General features: G+C 39.5%; 1 protein-coding gene across 6 annotated transcripts in view; it reads left to right on the top strand.

The window, feature by feature from the left end:
- The window catches only part of LOC120573318 (glucosidase 2 subunit beta-like), a 129,267-nt gene that overhangs the window by 20,059 nt on the left and 90,049 nt on the right, over positions 1 to 19,159 (top strand). For all 6 annotated transcript variants that reach the window (XM_039822983.1, XM_039822984.1, XM_039822982.1 and 3 more), the window contains 2 exons: positions 3,478 to 3,544; positions 7,350 to 7,428. In XM_039822983.1, the coding sequence (XP_039678917.1) occupies positions 3,478 to 3,544; positions 7,350 to 7,428 (146 nt within the window). The remainder of the gene's footprint in view (positions 1 to 3,477; positions 3,545 to 7,349; positions 7,429 to 19,159) is intronic.

Genomic DNA, 19,159 nt, shown 5'->3' with positions numbered 1-19,159 from the left:
TGTTGTGCAACAAATAGCACCTTGATCTCATCACATGGTATTGGTAGACTGGACATAACATTTTGATAAATAATAAGGAAATCACATGGGCATTCATTTGGTATAAGAAGGTTTGGCGCTTGGATTCTCACAGAATAACAAAAGCTTATTCTATTCCCATACCTTAGCCTGAGGGAGATCATTTGGGTTTTTAAGAGAAGATGATAATTGATTTTGCCATATTAATAAAGTCATTTGACTAATTATTAGTGGAGGCATAGAAGTATGTCACAAGAAAGTGCCAATAACAGAAAAATAATGCAAAGACCCGTTTTACACCGAGTAGAAACTTGCGATCTGGATATGTTATCTTGGTAATGAAATCTGATTGAAGGCCTTTCAGTTTACTCCCACTGTTGTCTCGATTTTTCTGGGATTGTGATCAGATCTGAATATGCAAAGTAGGTTGGTAGAGCTGATGGATTTGTTGAGTGTGGGTATCCTTTGCCTTATTGTAAGACACCTTCGGATGTTTTATATTGGCACTGGAGAGAACTCGTTTCTAACCTGTTTGCCATCTGTTTGGCCATGTCTTTATAAATTGGGGAAATGTGCTGCATGTTTTCAGTTTTGCTTGAATAGCACTGTCTCTCTCCAGTGCTATTAAACTAACATTTCCTCCAGATGTGTTCTGGCTGATCCGATAGCATTTGGATTGCAATGTGTTCTGCGTGCATTCACACCAGCATTACCGTTTCTCCTTATCCAGATAAAGATCACATGTTAAAATTGTAGGTGTCGTAGGTTTACAGTAGAACATGTGTATTCTTTGCAGTATGTCCACCTATTCTCTAAAATATACAGCCCTTTTGCTTCTCCGTGCTGTTCAGACACATTTAGGATATAGTACGTTTACCTTGCACATAGTTACTCACTAGCAAGCCTAAACGTAGCGTAGGACTCCCTACAATGAGAAATAAATTGGGGACCCCTCAACTACTCAGACATGTATGTGCCCACATAAAAGTGGGCACACATTTTTGGATTTATCATAATACTTAATCTCAGTGAATATTTTGTAGCCTTTTACTTTAATATGATTTTTTTTTAAATATTTTTGTGCTATTGTAAGCTCTTTTTAAAAAGCAGATAGTAGAGACTAAGGTCAACAAAGTCCCCAGCCAGAGTCAAACTGGGGATGTTGCAGCCGTCTTAACGATCACAGCGCTTTAACCCCGAGAATACCGAGCCCTGTAGCCCTATTATTATTATTATTATTATTATTATTATTATTATTATTATTATTATTTATTTAATTTTTTTACTTCGTACTTGGTCTATAATTGAGTTCATGATCTGTGTTTTCTATATATACAGAAAACAAGCAGAAAGATGAAAGGCAAAGGCAAAATAAGCAAAGGCAAACATTGTGAAAATAATGTGATAATTAGAATTAGTTTCATTTATGATACCGGTCTGTCATATCAGCTGTAGGCTGTTTAAAAAAAAATGGGGGCAACCGTTTCGAGAGAATAAGGCAATTGGCTCAGCAACTGCAGTCACAACCCTGATGACTTTCTGAACAAATTAAAATTAATAAGTCATTGATTTCTTTTTTACACTGCAGTGTACTTATCATGCTGCAGTGTTTTCTGAATGTGACGCAGTATCTGAATCATTGACGCTGTAAACCGGCACCATCTGACGCACAGTCAACGTTAAAACACTTATTTGCAGATTCAATCTTTACATTTACAGTAAATGCTGCTCTCTGTTAAGTAAATGTTCAGTGCAACACCTGCAGCCTTTGAAACTATTTCCATCTCAAATCATGTTTTTCCCTCAGAAAGGGGTAATTTCCTGCCTGGAAATATTGCTTATAGTGTAAAAAAGAAAGCAAAATGTGTGTTTTGTTAGCCTTGGAGTGCAGAGCTTACAATACAAAGACAACAAAGACAGCTCTGTGTGGATAACACGGTCTGTAGCCTAGGCATAGATCTGCAGTCTCCTGCTGATATGTTCCATTTTCTCTGTTCTCTTTGTGCCTCTCTTATTTTATGAGTATGCTGTGCTATTGCCAGGACAACATGGGTGGATGAGTGATGGTGTCCATTAGTAAACATAGCCCCCTATATGTGCCATCGGCCTAAAGAGCCAATGTCTTGAACCTCCTTTCTCTCTTTTTTTCACCCTCCTACTCTCCTCACTTATTTTCCACATTCTTCCCCACTCTTCCTCTTACCTTTTACCACTCTGCCCACCACCCCCACTTCATCTTTTTCATTGTCTGCCTTCCTTCCTCCCTTCTCCATCTATCCTCCTTATGGTTGTTTTTCATAGCTACAGCTCTGCAGTAGAGGGAGGGATGAGACCATTTCTCTTCCTCCTTTGTGCACTCATTTTTTGCGAGACCGAGCGACTAGTGGATGGGTTGAGAATGTTAAGCATTAGGTTGGGAATAGAGCGCTGTTCAAACAAAAGAATAGGCCACTAATATGACAGACGCTGTGTGTATTGCAGAAGAATATTAGCAAATCTTGTTTTCCCCCTTGGCTGAGTAAAGTCAACAACGGGTGTGAGGAATCTGGCTTCTCCATAGACATTTGCTGCTTCCAGTCATGTTGTGGGTGACGAGATGTGTACAATCTTGCATATTTTTTTATTTAAATACAAAAAAGGCATGGTTTTATAAATATGGATTCAAGGTTCATTTTGGCAAGGCTGCATTTATAAACGCGGGTTCCTTTTCTTTCTAACACCCCTACAGCACACACTCAACACAGGAGCTCTACTGTACACTGGAAAAAAATGCTAATTTCACAATTAGCTTTTCTGTAATTAGTACGGAAAGGTAATTGCAGCGGATGTGCAATTAGCATTATGTAAAGTGCTTTTCCCCAGACTTAGGGGCCAATCAGTTTGCCCCTTTACATTCTCAGTTCTGCGGATGATGTGGGAGATGCTTAGTGCCAAACATAAGAGAACTTCCTCTCCCTCCCGCTCCAATGAATGCGATTCACAAAATGAATCAGTTAGGGTCACATGCTCGCTAGAAAGGGGGTTGAGGAAGTTTTTACGTCTCCTTTTCATCTGCCTGTGAATATGAATGGAGAAGAGGGAAATCACTGTTATACCAGCCGTTACAGCACAAAGCCTCCTGATTGCATTCTGGACTCTGACATGTTTTTTTTTCCTACAGGGAAACCAAATGTTCTTTCACAGTGTGACTCATTGCCTGGTTGCCCCCCGCTCCCCATATTTTTAAATCCAACTCCAGCTCTGTCCTTTTCTCTATCCCGGCTGCCTCTCAGTTTGCATTCAGATGGATTAGTGTTGATAAGAGTGTGTGGTGATTAAAGACTAAATCCAACATAGCTTTGTAATAGAAAATGTTTCCCCTTTGTCATCATGACTTATTGTGTTTTAACGTGAACAGTTAGAATGTCTTAAGACTATCAGATAATTTCACTTTAACCCAGATATGATTTTTCTTTTTAGGTCTCAGACGTCAAAACAGGACAGTATCAAGTACTTTCAAGCTACTGGACAGCAATAAAGATGGCAGGTAACCTACATGCTGTTTATTTCATGGCACCATTTTGATCACTCTAGAAACTATGACACCCCTCCAAAGCCCATGCATGTGTGATGTGTCAGCCTTAAAATGTTAACAAAAACAATAACATTATGTATAAAAACAGTGTTGGCAAAGGTTTTTAGATATAAAGGATCCTTTTTTATTGCCACCACTGATTTTTATACTGAAACAGTTTCCCCTGAGGATTTAACTCTTGCCAGGGTGAAAAGGCGTCTGTCACAGTATTTAGATAGGTATGAAATCCAATAAGAAAGAAATTCTTAAAGCATATTTTCTCTCCGTTTGGGCTTTTCTCATCCTACTGTACAGTTTAAGAAATGTACCAGAGAGGGCTTGAAGGCTGGGGAGTGTAGAAAAAGGAACAAGGTTTAAATCTTGCCTAATATTTTAGTGGTACCTTTTTACCACCAAATTATCTACTGTCCTTGAACATCTACTGTGCTTCTCCAACCAAACCAACGTATACTAAAAATATCAAGGTTTATTGAAATAAATATATCGCTTTGGCAGATTTTCTGACATTTAAAGTCTTACGGTAAGAGTGAAGTACAAAATACAAGTTAAAAAGTAGGGCTATCCAAGGATCTTGCAATTCCTAATATTAAGGTATAATAAGGTATAAATCCTTTTCAATGGCAACCTGCTAATTCATTTAATAGCCACCAGCTAATACCATAAATATGCACAAAAACAACCCTCCTTTAGGGCAGGCATTTAGTTTTATAGACAGCACTGTGCATAAAAAACAAAGGTATCTTTATGTAAAGAATAAAACCTGTGATTTCTGTCAATGTGGATTAGGGGAAATTAGCATGTCACATGGGCCAACAAATTTACAATTTATGCTCACTCACTTGTAATTCTTGTTTTCCAAGAATTAAGTTCTCAAGATAAATCCTGCTAATGCAGCAAAGTGAAAGAAAACAACACAAAGATGAGTAAGATAAAGTAGATCCATAACATCACTGGATTAAAATGATTCATATTTTTGCTCTCATGTTTATTGTAATTTTTTATTGCTAATGCTATAAGATCAATGATTTTTTCTCGAGTACCTTATTCACATCCATATGTATATGCACTACACTCATTAGTTCCACCTTAACTTCTGATGCAGTGAAGTCTCATCAGTCTGAGCCGAGTGCACACATCTCATTCCCTGAAACTCCTACACCTATTTGTTCTTCAGCAAACTTTAAAAAAAGTAATTAAATGCCCTATTTGCATTGTTTAATCTTCAAGTCCCAACAGGCCCACGTGTCACGCCCCCCCCCCCGGCCCCCCAATCTCCCAGATTCCCCTCAACCACCCAAGCTTAATCACTTGCTGTCGTGAGCAGTGTTTAACCTCTGCCAGGTTTAAAGAGAATGACATTCATTTTGCTTTCAAGCAAGATACTTAAATTTGCTGGTGGCTTGCAGAAAAGCAGAGCGCGTCATATACAATGAGCCTGTCCCCTTAATGCTGTTTCTCCATTGCTATCCCCACACTCACGATCCTCACCTTCCCACACCACGCCTGGAAAAAAAATCAATACTGCTTAAGCTAACTGGGCATATTCTCCTGGAAAGGAAGCAGAGCTGGGCATAGTAAACTGAAAGCGCTATAAAACATATGGCTGCATCGAGGACGAAGTGCTTGTGCAGCGATTTTCCAGGGAGCGCTATGTGCCCACTTATGCATTCCTGCGCCCGGATGTGTACCATTATTCAGCCCTTCTGCCCCCCCCTCCCCCAAAATCCCTTAGCCTTCCCTCCCCAGCTCTGCCTCCATCCATCCACTGTATCTGCTCCATCCCAAGCGGTGTCTCCACGGGCTGTGCTTAAACAAACACATTACTAAGCTGAAATATCTGCAAGTGCCGCTTATTTCTATACAGCCATTGTTTCAGTCTGTCAGTCAATGGGATTCGTTGAGCTGGCTATCTTGAGGCAGGACATGTATTGATGCCTATTTGAATAAAGCAGGAGGTGGAGGCTTTGTATATGTATGCTACATCACCATTTTTTCCTGTATGGCTCTGCAGCTCACTCACCCAAGTGTCAAGCTTGATTTAGTTTCCGTTATGATAAATGTGAAATCCAAAGTCACTGGTATACCTGATGCTTGCACATTGCCAGGCAATTTGCTGACTTTGAACCGGATTAGCATGCACATTGCAGACTGTATATCTTGTACAAAAAAGCTCTTGGCTTTGTCCCTATTGACACTTAGCAAAACACTACCCCCTTTTTAATCCACTCGATTGGAATTGCTAATTATCTTTAATGCAGATTCACAGATAATTGTTCTCTCATTTTTACTGTTAACTAATCTCATTTTTGTGTCTATTTAGTCACCAATAATTGCTTCACGACAAAATTGAACTTTTAAATTCACTCTGAAAAAGGAATATGTCAGAAGCTTAAACGCTGCTGATTATCATCATAATTGTATTTTAAAACAAATAACTCTGTAGAAATGTTATTGTTCCTGTGATTTGTGGGTTAGCAGGTTCAGACAAGTTGGTTGCATCTAGAACATGTAGTTAGTAAAGGTTCAGTCTGAAAGTTTCTCACTCTGTTTGTACAACGGGGGAAAAAATCTCCCTCACAAATTGGTCATTAAGGTAGCTTGTGGACTTCCTCACCATTATTTTATCCCAGACCTTCCCAAGCACCACACACAAGTGCAACCCACTGTGCCAGCTGGCAGGCAGTTGGCAGCCCAGTGCAGGATTAACTGGTACCAGTATGCTGCCCTATAAATAGAGTCTACCAACTGCTTCAGGAAATGAACCATGATGGAGCCTCCCAAAGGCCCACAAACAGGTTGTGCTTTTTATCCCCTCCTCTGTCAGGATTATATGTGTGTGTGAGAGTGAGTTCCCTAATGTTTATTGCGGTCTCTTTCAGTCAAACCCACTGTAGGTGTGCATTGCAAAGCACCTGCTTTTATGATGCCATGGTCCATGTCTATAATGCCCTCTGTGACTGCGGCCAAAGCCAGTTTTTTTTTCCACACAAGATTTTCAGAGCTGCTGCTCTGCAGCCTCTGTGCCAGCTTACAATGGAGGGAGCCATTGTTTTTTTTCCGCACTTACCCCGAGCATTGATCCTCTGTAGTGGAACAAGCTATTCGCTTTGTATGTTTGCCTGCACTTCCGCTTTTGATAGACTCTCGGGATTGATCCTGGCTATGCAGTCATTATCTCAGCTCAGTAATGTTAGTTTAGGTGGAACCTCAGAAGGAAAGACACCAGCAGGGAAGAGTGGCTTAAGAAAAGAGTTGTTCCAGGATAATGGGTGGTGCTGATTTTGATTGTGTTGTGTGTTGAGATGGGCTAAACTGACTGGCCTAAAGAATGAACTTACTCAAATCACCCAATGTTCAACTTACCCTCATATCAGTTGAAACACCAGTAATGTTCGTTTGCAGTTTAGCTAGTGCTGCTTTATTCTGTCATCTCTAGAGGATAACAGAAGTACAGACTGGTTCATTGATAACTCGAAACAGGTTGCGCACCATAATCCATGTTTTGTGAATCCAAAAGATCGAACTTTGAGGAATACTAACCACATTTTCTTATTAAATTTGATTAATTTCATTCAACTCATTTTAAGACTGGAACTCGTGTTTTGAGATGGCTTTTTATTTTTTTAAGTTGACTTGAATTGACAAATGCGTTGCTTTTTGTATTCATTTTAATGTAGGAGGACATTTAGTCATTGTACCAAAATACTAAGACTAACCCACTGCTGTTATCGGTCTTTTTTTTTTTTCAACACAACAGTATAACAGTGGATGAAGTCCAGGCAAAAGTGGCACTCGTCCATGATGAAGAGCAGGTTCTCTCTGAGGATGAAGCAGTGGTAAGTTGTCTTTCACTCATGCAGTTTATACTACAATGCTGGTAGGTATAGTGAGGTCTGGAGGCCACCAAGTTGCCTTCACTTAGGTTATGTAATTAGACCTGAATCCATGTCCTGTCAGACCTTAAGGTACTTAGATTCCCTAACAAAAACAACAAAAAAGTGTCTAGCAAGGTATTTGTAATATATAGTACATCATCTAAATATATGGTATACAGCATGTCCACTTTTGTATTGTAGGAGATATCCTTTAAAGGATAAGGGTGGCGTTAATTCTATATTTTCCTTGTCGTCAATACATCCAATGAAAAGACCAACCTAACCCTAATTAAATATGTACTTTATATACAGTATGTATGTATAAAATGACTAAGTCATTTCCTAAAACAACTGAATACTGTAGATCTTCGCAAACATTACTCAAACAGGAGTAAATAGTGCATTTGTTGGGAACTATTTGTGCATAAATAAACGGTGCACAAGTGAGTATTTACAGCACTGGTGAATGTGAGATTAAATCAAAAGTACAAGATCACTATTGCATGGCGCCATTATCATCTATACATACACCATATCAGATCTGCGTCTAATGTAAATGCTTTAAGATTTCCAATTTTAGCCATATAGTCGAGTCGTGTAGTTTAGCATTTTTCAGGTTTGCCAAACAGCAAGCTGATACACATCTTCATCCTCTTTTGCTATCTCTGTGGTTTTTATATCTTGCTTAGGTTGACTGTATGTCTGTTGGGGTTGTTGTTTTCTCCACACGTACAACAGGGTCCCTTCCAAATTCATTTGAATTCTGAAAAGGATAAGGACAGTTTCCCAACAGTGATTTTCCCTTAAGCTGCAATGTGTGAGAATGCGGCTGTCGGTTTCACTTTAAACTTGTTGAGATTCCCTCTCACCAGGCAGCAGATACCAAAATCTCTGGCTGTAAACAAAATGGCTAGAGCTCAATTTTTCCTCTTCTGCTCCCTGTTCCTTTTTCTACTATAAATGGCAATTGGTATACACAATCATACACTCCTGCACACTGCTGGGTTCTCCTACTGCATGGCAGGAAAGTTTAACTTGTGAGTAGGTTGTCACATTGCTGAAAATGTGTTTACGGTGATGTTCAAATTTTTCACAAATTAAGTTTGCTGTATTTATGGTTAGAGGTAGAAATGTCCTCCACTATGTTAGGGGTGACGATGTGTATCTTGCATTGGCGTACTAATTTTAGCTGCTGTAAAATGTCTAACTAGAGAAATTGTTTGGATATTGTGCTGTTAGTATAGAACAGAAAAAAAGCTAAGCAGCACCAAAGCTGTAACCACATGAAAGACTGCCGGATGGGAAAAATCAGTGCTCATTTGTTATTTCTGCTGGCTAACGGGGAGGCATTCATAATGAATTCAACTGCACCTGAAGAGGATGAATCAGTATGAATATGCATGAATATGAAAATGTGTACTTAACTGCAACCACAACAAACGGCGATCAAGCTGGGCAAATTCAACAGGGTGCCATTGACAGTAGTTAACAGGCAATTTACATTAGAAGTGACAAGCGGCCCTGTGTTAGCACGTTAATCAAGGTCCAAGGGCAGTAACCGTTGTACGATACGAGCAGTTAATTCTGTGTACTGGGAGGTATTTAGAGAAACGATTTTGCTCTAAGACCATTTATTTATTCTTTGGCATTTCTATCATAGAAATACATTTTTGCCGAGTTTAACATTGCAATTACATTGCTGTACAGCCAGTTCATACCCTGAATATGTGTAAATCATTTCACATTGATGAATAACACAGTTGTTGAGAGAATGCAGTAACGCTGGGTCTTCATGCTGTACTCTTTTATATGTATGTGGACAGGAAAGGAAAAAAAATTGCTCAGTTGTAATGTCTGAAGACCTTGATTACTTTTCTTCTGATGCTCAGGGTTTGGGCCATATATTATTTTTTGCACGCTTATTCAATTTGTGTCATTTTCACACCTTTTTATTGGTTTCCCCCTTCTCTTCCCTTTCTCTTAAGAAGCTTTGGCCTCCAAAGAAAATTTAGTTTCCACTTCAGCGGCCCAGATAATTCAAGAACAGAGAGGATTTTCAGGAGAACAATTTGATGATCAAAGGAGGCACTCCACTCGGGAGGGAAAAGGGATATTTTGATGCGGTGCTCCCTCAGTATTCTATCATTATGTTATAGCCCTCTATTCCTGGAGAAACCACTGTTAATGTAGATTCAAGTTCACTCGCTTTTGGAAGGTAATCATAGGTATCCAAGAAGAATGTCTTGTCATTGTCAAAAAATGTATAATCTTTTTAAATAGTCTTTTTTTTTAAACACAGCATAGAGACTTAAGCAGATATCATGTCAATACTCAAAACTGAAACATTTGCACTAAATCAGCTTTTAGCTAAATCTTGCAAAGAGAGGACTCTCTTCTCTTTTGGCATTACCCATAGGACAATACATTCTCAGAAGTATTGATGTGTGACCAAGCTTGGACTGCAGCTAATGTAGTGGTGAACAGAGCTGGAGGAAATTGCCTTCTCTCAAGAAATGGGCATTTGTGCAGAGGTGAAATTCACTTATCCATCTACCAACCACCAGCCTCCCCTCAAAGCCCCTTACTCAGTCTTCCAGAAACACAGAGAGATTAAGAATATAGAATGTTATTCTTTCTCTTTTGAACAGGAAAGCGGAATAAATCCCCTGATTTTAAAACAAAAACAAAAAAAACATTTGGTGTTCAAATACCTTTTGGTGGTGATAAGAAGAGGGCAAATTTTTTTTTAAAGTGTATAGATGAAAAACATTGCTGTAGGTACATGAAAGCTTAGGAATTCCCCAAAACAGCTTGTTAGTGAGTGTGGAAATCTTGGTTGTTTCACAGTTTAATCATATTAGCTATACCACAGGGGTTCCTATATACAGTAGAAGAGAGCTGTCAATTAGTTGGAGGTCTTGACTATGTCACATGATCTTTACCAGCAGGAGTTGCCCCAGATGTCATGAATTGTTGAAATTTCTATTTATTTCCTCTGAGCATTGTAAGGAGATTCACTTGAAGTACTTTTAGACAGGGGGTGAATACAGGTATATTCAGACAGACAGTATGATAAAAATAATGTTTTTTGAAAATTAGAGCATGTAAACATGTTCTAGTAAAACTGTTGGTTAAACAATACAAGTAATATGAAGATGTCACCTTGGGCACTGGAAAATTGTGATTTTATAGACCACAATTAACTGAATAGTTATATCTAAATACTTCCCATAACATGATTACAGTTATGAACAGCAAAAACCTTTCCTATATCATTTATCAATCATACATCGTTCTGTCATAGTGACAGATTGACAGCATCCCACAAAGCTAGAAAGCACCTGCAAAGCAAGCCGGCCTGACATGACTTCACCTTTCTATCTTGGCAACAACACTGAGCTCTTTTGATGTTCACAACACAGAAAACAAACACTGGGTTCCCCTCCCACCCCTAGACACTACCAACCAAGGTCAGCCACTCGGCCCGGCTCTTCACACCATCTGTTTGGGGCTGGTTGACATTTGGCCTTAGCCAACACTGAAATCTCACTTCAGAGGGGGGCCCTGCATATTTGCATTCTGTTTTTGTATTGTTTATCAATAGGGCATATTTCAGCTATTTTTCATCTTGATGGCAAGAATTAAGATCTTGACGGAATGTGCAAGATGTTAGTGAAGAGAGACATTTAGTGATGCATATTGAATCAGTGTATAGGCTTTTAAAATGTGCTAAAAACAGTATAATGGCTTTTGACTTCTTATACAATGCTGCACATAAACTGTGCATTACATATGGAGTCCAGATATAACCATGACTGCAATTGTTGCACATTTAATCAACCCAAAAGACTGTTATAATTCAAATCACAGCCACAGCCACAGGAAGGCAGGCATTACAGTACATACTGTTTGATGATGTCTCGCCAGCCTCCAGAAGGGGGCAGCAGGCCTCTAAACTGAGCATGAGCCAATGGAAAAATGGAAAGTCACATTCACAGGTCATTTAATCTCTTTGTTTTGTCATGGGCTGGGCCTCTGGTGCTGTTTTCCTGCCTCGCTCTCTCTAAAAAAGAGTGAGATCCCTCCTGTTCAGAAATGAACAATTCTCATCTGCTTCCAAGAATTAGCTTTTTCATGCATTTGTAGGGAGGTTTCGTAAGCTTGCAATGATTCTAGGATTTGATGTGTGTTTTATGAGGAGAGTTTTGGTTCTAGATGGGACTACAAGAGCAGTTTTCTTTTACGGTCTGTATTTAACTTTCTGAAATGCCTTTATTTGGAGCAATGTATGCTTTTACGTCACCGAGAGTAACCTAGAAGTTTTATATCTGCAGACCTAAGCTGTACTTACAGTAGCATTCCAGTCTTACTGAATTGACTGTATGGATGTAGGCCATGATGTTACTTAACAGTGTATGTACAGGCTTACCATACCACGCTGTGTTTGCTTGTGGATGACACAGTAGTAAAGTTAAACCATACACAGCTTACACTGTATGATCTCAGTAATTTAGATGGTAGAATTAGGTATGTGCAGGCGAGTAGAATCATAGTATTAAACACTTGCAGCCATATACAGGTTTTGCATATCCGCTTCTGTATTCCAAAAAGATTATAGTCTTGTGTTAAAAGCCTGTTGGGTATATGAGGCTGGCTACGCTGAAGGGGAAAAAGGGGGTGGTCTGCACCTTCCCCCCCTCAGTACCATTCATCACCCCCCATCACACGCGTCATGTTTTTGCTCCCCAGCTGGAGTGCTTTCAAGCTATATAATGCGAAATGACAGGCTGAAACCAGAGGTGGAGTGATATGCGGTTTGTAGAGCTGAGGTAGAGAAAACTGACCTGCTAAAAAACGCTGTAAGGTGTCATGTTCTTTTGAGATAGGAGGACAGTGAGGGGAGGCGGAGGAGGGGTACAACTAATGATTTAGGTGGTAACTGTGAAAGACTTTTTTTTTTTATTTATTTGTTTCAGGCTGCACACCTGACATTCCTCAATCTGTTATCTTGCCCTCTTCCTCTGCACCTCCGCAATCGTCTTTTGTTATGTAAATGCCGTGATTGGATGCGCACAGGTAATGCAACCAGTGGGACGTCAAAGGTAAGAGAGGGAAGCAAAGTGAAGAGGCATCGTTTTATGCTGCTCCAACAAGTCCTTAAAAAAAGGTTTAATATCAAGAGGTGTCTTGTCTTCTATCTGTCTGTATCTCTTCTGTCTATCTGTGTGTATCTGTTTACCTACTCTGTTTATCCGTCACCTTTTTCTTTACTTAAATTCTGTTTACAGCTTCTTTCTTGACAAAATGTTTTTCCACAAACATCCTCCGAAGTATTGAAAATAATGGAGAAAAAAGTGAGATGTATAAAAAATACAACACTGTTAAGACTTAAGAGAGTTCAATCACAAAGCTGTGTTTGTACCGCTTTGACTCAATCACTAAAAATCATCGTCTTGTAGTGACAAACCGCCCTTAAAGCAAGCTCAAGGCAATCGTTTGTATTCTTATCAGCTTTAACCACTTGACAAATACTATTGATGTTGCACCTGTGTAACTGCAGCTCCCAAGAACAGGTTACACACTGTGCAATGAGCAACGTCCACGGAGAATAGACATCGGTTTCCTCTGGTACAATCTATGCTAGTGCTTCCCAGGTGAATGCATTGATCAGTGATCTTGTACAATATCTCAAGAATAGAAAGGATGGGTTGGCATTGGGAGCCGTCTCTAAATACTCCATTAACTTTTCTGGAACATTTTAGAGGGATTATTCCTTAATTTATGCTAATGACAGAAAATGGATAATTGTCTTATTTTATGTACATTCATTTCTTTTTACAGTATAGTTGGGGTGGGTGATGAAGTTAAAGTCAGTTTCACAATGTTAAAGTCGTAATCCTGAAGATTTCAGTTCTGGTTAATTTGGTGACACCTGTGGTTACTTTTGGTAACAACAAATGCAATTTGATACAAACACTCAAGCCGCTCAACTTTGTCAGAAATACAACAGAGGAGCAACTGTGCAGCTCAACTAAACAAATTTGCGTTGTTTAAATAAAGAAGTCAGTCAAAATAATTGCAACTGCATGTCAACCATGAATTATACCAAAAACTGTTTGTTTCATGAGCATTTTAAGGATTATAACTTAAAAAAGAAAAGAGTACATTATATATCAAAAAGGGGAAACATTCTAAGGAATATAACTTTAAAGGAAAATCTTGGTATTTTTCAAGATTTTATCTTCCTAATTGTGGCTGTTCTGGCTATGTGTCATACTAGCTTTGCACTCATCTCCTTTGCTGTACATATTTAGGAAACACACCTCTGGCAAAACAACGTATATCGTGACGGGAAGCAGCGCTAGCTAAATTAAATTATATTTTACATAAATCATTTATAATGCTCGTCTCTGAGTCCAAACTAAAGTAAACACAGAAAGCATGATTCCCTGGATTAGCTATTGTAGCTAACTGCATAGGGATCTATGAAACATAATAAAAATGGACACAATTAATTATGAGAATAAGACCCAGGGTGAAAAATATCAGAATTTCCCTTTATAGAAATAGTTTGCCAATATTGATGTAGATGGTGGTAATGCAAATGCATTTACAATCACATAAAAAAAAATCTGACTGCAACAAAAATATTCAAACATGTAAAACTAATACTTGAGCAACTCATTTTGCTCGTAATAATTTATTTTAACAACTTTATTAAATAACAGTATCACTATTCACAATAACACTTTAGTGAAAGTCACAATAATATACAGTATAGTTATTGGCCAGCCCCACAGTTTAGTCATCTGCTTAATGTTAGGTTTTTCAGTCTAAAGCATCACAAATCCAGATGAATTGCAGAATTCTCTATTTTATTTCTAAATATCATGTCGCATCTAATATTCTCTGACCCCAGACAGACCACTGGCTCCTGAAAGAACATCTTATTGAGGAACCTCATATCCTTTGTGGTGAAACGGTTGATGTGTTTTGTGTTTCCATGGTGACCCCGCCGTGCAGCACATAAGACAATAATGAAAGCTCTCGAAGGCCGCAGGGGCACCAGAATAGTGCACGTCCTCAATGTTTCAGCTATTGTGGCACTTGAAGGAGTTACACAACCTGACGTTCACCCTGAGAATGTTTCCTTCCCCCATCATCTCAGGGCTTTTGAGACCGGCAAAGATTGGGCTTGCTAGCAAAGGGATGACACACGAAATGACAAAACTCCTGTGTCTGTCTGTCAGGCTTGGTCTTTATCTGACTGACATTTGCTGGCTCAGGCTCATCCAGGCTCTGGAGAAGCCAGGGATAAGAGTCAGACACAGATGGCTTTTCCCTTGCAATTCTGTCTAGTGCAAGATTCAGTCGGGGGAATTTTTTTTCCAAATCTTCATTTTGTTTTACAGACTCTCTGAAATATAATTGCCTCTACAAAAGTATAAGAATCCAATGAGTCTTCACATCCTGCAACAACGTGTTTTTTTGTACTATGTTTTTTTGCAGGGCTTTATTCTTTTTGTCTGCGCTGACCCAAACTATTGGTGATTAAGGCTTGATAGGGCTATTACTTAAGCAGAGACCTTTCTTGTCCCCTCGAGTAAGTCAAAAGAACAATGCAAGAAAGCCTTGTGCCATTTAAAACTGATGAGCCAAAGCCAGCATGAAGGAGTGGGGGGGGGGGGGTGTAGGTGTTAAATTGATTGGCGAGAGAAAAAAGCATCTGCTTTGCAATAGCTTCACAGTTGCCTCAGAAGCACGCCTGCTATTGTTTCCAAATAAGGATACCCACTTCTGTGCACTGAGGAGTGTCGCCTTCAGAAGACGTGTAAGAGGGATAGAAATTGTTGCATGAGAAACATTTAGAGACATCTTTTTTTTGTGTGCAGATTTTCAGGACCTTGATCTGTTTTCTTTTTTTAATAGCTGCCTAAAGTCCTTTTCTGTTCTCCAGGCAGTTCGGAGTTAATATGTAGGCAGAGAACAAAAGACAGGGGATAGAGGGCTGGAGTCAGCAGCTGATCCAATGACAGAAATGGCATTGAGGCAAAGAGGGTCCCAGGTGTAGTCATGACTCAAGCAGCAATCCAAGATAGGGGGTTGTGTTTGAGAGGGGGCAAGGAGCGAGAAAGTAGCATGGGGGCATCATGGAAACTTGCGTCCTGTGTGACAAGCTGCCTGTTGTGTCTATACTCGTTGACAGCAGGAAAAGCAAAGAGACAGGACACCTGACCCCTTTGACCTTCTACAAAGTAAACCGGGACTCAGACTTTTGTTACTGAACAGCAGTGGCATGAGTGTGCACCTCTCTTGTCTCTGCATTTGTTTCGGTAAACTTGAGTCCAATGGTTTGACGTCACTGGTGCTCAGATACCAGAAATGTTTGCTGACTGGAAAGACCAAAATGCTATGAGAAGATGTTTTTGCGTACTTTTAAGTCTTTTGTCTCACCCCTCCCTCCACCCCATATTTGTGATTAAGTGAACAAATGCCTGCAAAAAGCTAAAAGAAAGCTAATTCTCTCCCCTTAAGGTTCACTGTTAAACTCCCTCCAAAACACACTGCATAGTCACTGAACTCCTCCGGCTTCATGTCAACCAGCAACAGTGAACACAACAGCTGTGTGTAAGCCACAGCCAAAGTTTTGTGCCGTTCTGTATCCTCTATGCACCATGCACAGTTCATCACTCACAAAACTCAGGCAAAACACAATCTGTTTAAATCACAGCATCCCATGTTGCAGACTGATCTCATGAAGTGGCGTATGTATGAAACGCCAATTCGTATGCCATTATTGGCGTGTTATCAAGACGCATACTTGCTTTTTAGCGTGTTTATCAACGCCGTTTGGCCTCCGTTGACTTCCGTTACCTTGTGATTGCGTATGAATTGACGCTGTAGCGAGTAGTATGAAACCCCAACCCCATTCTTCCTTTCCTAAACTTAACCGGTTGTTCTTTTCCTAAACCCAAGCCGCGTGTCACGTTTCCTAAACCCAACCGTAGCCTCGCGATAACACGTAGCCTCGCAATAACACGCCACGTGGCTTTAGAAAGTGGTGTGTATGTTTACGCGGTGACGTTGCAGACTGCCGTCTGCTATATACAGCGTAGACCTACACGCGGATAGCTCAAAATGCGTACAGGTAACACGCCACTTGGCTTAAGGAAAGTGGCGTGTATGTTTACCCGAAGTCATGATGTCATGTTGCATGTTGAATATAAACCAATGTGTTACTGTTGTTGTTGATGGAACACATCTGGTCGGGTGTTTTCAGTGTAATAAGGTTGGAGAATGATCACTGGGTCCGTAAACTGTCACTAAACCGTGTTGCTGCGAACCAATCAGGTTATCATTGTCTTGTTGGTCAAAGCACACGAATGCTCGCAGGTGGCAATTCTGTGCACCAAGTGTGCACAGCCCTTACCACAATGTGCACGTGTGTGTTCTGTGTTTTACTGAACATCCAGCATGTAGCTACTGGTTAAATAGTTAATACTGAAAATACAGAGAAATACTTTTTAATAGGAGCTACTACTGGCACAGCCTCAATTCCCCGATCAGCAACATTGACCATGAGCCATTTCTGCTTTATTTTGTGCTGATGGCTGTTCATTACCTTAAACATAAAGGATTGTAAATAATACATTTTAGCGTAGGGTTTCAAAGATTTCGCCCTTTTTGCTATAAATGAAATGATCACATTATTTCCTGAACTGAAACTATAATTTTTCTAATGTATGTAAGTCACGTAGAACGTGGTTGTGAAAACATGAGTAAACTTTCCTGTATCTCTATAGTTGTTTTATAACGAGGGTTAAACTAAGAATCTGATTATGCTCCTGTTCTCATGCTTGTTTATTATGTGGATTTCTACACCGGGTGTGGTTGTGTGCCTGTGCACTTAAGTCAGGATCGGTATTGTTGTCACTCTGACTCCCTCCCTCCCTGCTTCTTTCTCTTACACTCCCCTTACTCCCTCTACAGAGTGACATTTATTAATTAAATATGTGTACTGCCGCAGGATGTGCTTCCCTTTCCACTATCTCCAGACACTAATAATTACATTGGCATTTAGCTCCGTGATAAGCCGACCCTATGGCCTTTATGAAATGTTCCCTGAGCCTGGATACTGAGCAAAATATAGACTGATGCGATGCCATAAATCGATCCATCTGCCTGTCTTCTTGCTTTTATCTTAGGAAAATAGGCACTGGTCATTAGCATGGTTAAAGAATCTAACAACACCTGATTTTTACATCATTAAAGGCTGAAATTGGACTTTCCTGAAAGATGGAATCTGTGGGCTGTTTAATTGAAGTTAGAGCTGATGATGACAAGTTATTACAGGTCAATAAATGTCACAGGGACCACTGTCATTTATAAAACATACTCCTCTGTAGCCTTTAAGTATAAAGGTTATTTTTTTTTAATGGCACAGTGTAGACTTTAAGGCTCCATTTATCATGTTTTGATTAATATGGTCCAAGCCAAATATTTGTTATATAAGTTTAATTGAATTCTAGAGTTTGAAAACACATTTTATTGTGACTTCCACTGACATACAGAATACTAAGATATGTACATGCAGTAGTTTTAATAAGCAAAGAAAATGATGGATAAGCTAAGCTCAACTGCATTAGTGTTTCCCTTTAAGATTAGGCCTTTGTAGATCTAAGTGAAATCAGCCAAAAAGCTAAGAGTATTAAGTTTGATTTTGATTTACCTAATTACTTTGCTTCAGGCCTAATTCGGCTGGTGCATTGCAAGATATAATGTGGCTTATCAGCTTCACGAATGTATCAATATGCTTAAGTCACAATTACTGTAATCATGTATTTAGTTTGTTCTTGTACCAGTTACATTTTAATAAACTGTCAGCAAATAGCCTGTCATCTCTTACCTCAGTAATCATGGTATCATTTCACTTTCTTGTTTTCTTGACATATTGTTAATATTTGCTGTAAATGTGGGACATTGGCTTAATCTTTTACATGACTAGGGTTATACCTCCATAAGATTAAATATAGTTTCCACTGCTGGGGTAGAAGAATACCTTAATTCCACAGAGCAGTGCGGAGCAACCACTCTAGGATTGCCTGAATAAACTTTAATCACCAAATTAAATGTAAGATTTGAGTCTAACTTGTTCCAGAAATGTCCCAGCTGAAATGACCAGGGAAGGTTTCAGTGAAAACCATCTGGGCTTCAAATTGGACCTTTGGACTCGGGGGGGGGGATTGTATGTACCATTCTGTATCAGGTAAGATGACCAGTGTTCTTGCTACCTTGGGAAATCTGCACTTTGACTTCTATTATTTGGTTGATGTTTTGTCCTCTTCTGTCAAAGGGCCTGAAGGGGATCAGAGCAAGTACTTTTCTATCTGAACAACATGCTGTGCCTCTGTATTTGTCGCTGGGTACTTGACTGATGATAAAAGCCGAGTGCCAGAGATGCTTAGATGAGGCAAACTGACAGAAGTAGCTGGCAGCTTTATTACATATGTGACTTTCAGTTCATGTATGTGAACATTCAGTAAGCACACACATACTGTGTGTGCTTTAATACTGTGTATGAGTGGTAATATTTTCAGTTGTGTGGGTTCATTGTAATAGATCTCATCTTTTTGTTTGTGCTGTTTCCACATATTTGCAAGGTGATGCATTTCATAACTAGAAACCCAATATT

This window comes from Perca fluviatilis, chromosome 14 (assembly GCF_010015445.1).
Source record: "Perca fluviatilis chromosome 14, GENO_Pfluv_1.0, whole genome shotgun sequence".
Taxonomy (NCBI): Eukaryota; Metazoa; Chordata; class Actinopteri; order Perciformes; family Percidae; genus Perca; species Perca fluviatilis.
This window is presented reverse-complemented; position numbering and strand designations above follow the sequence as displayed.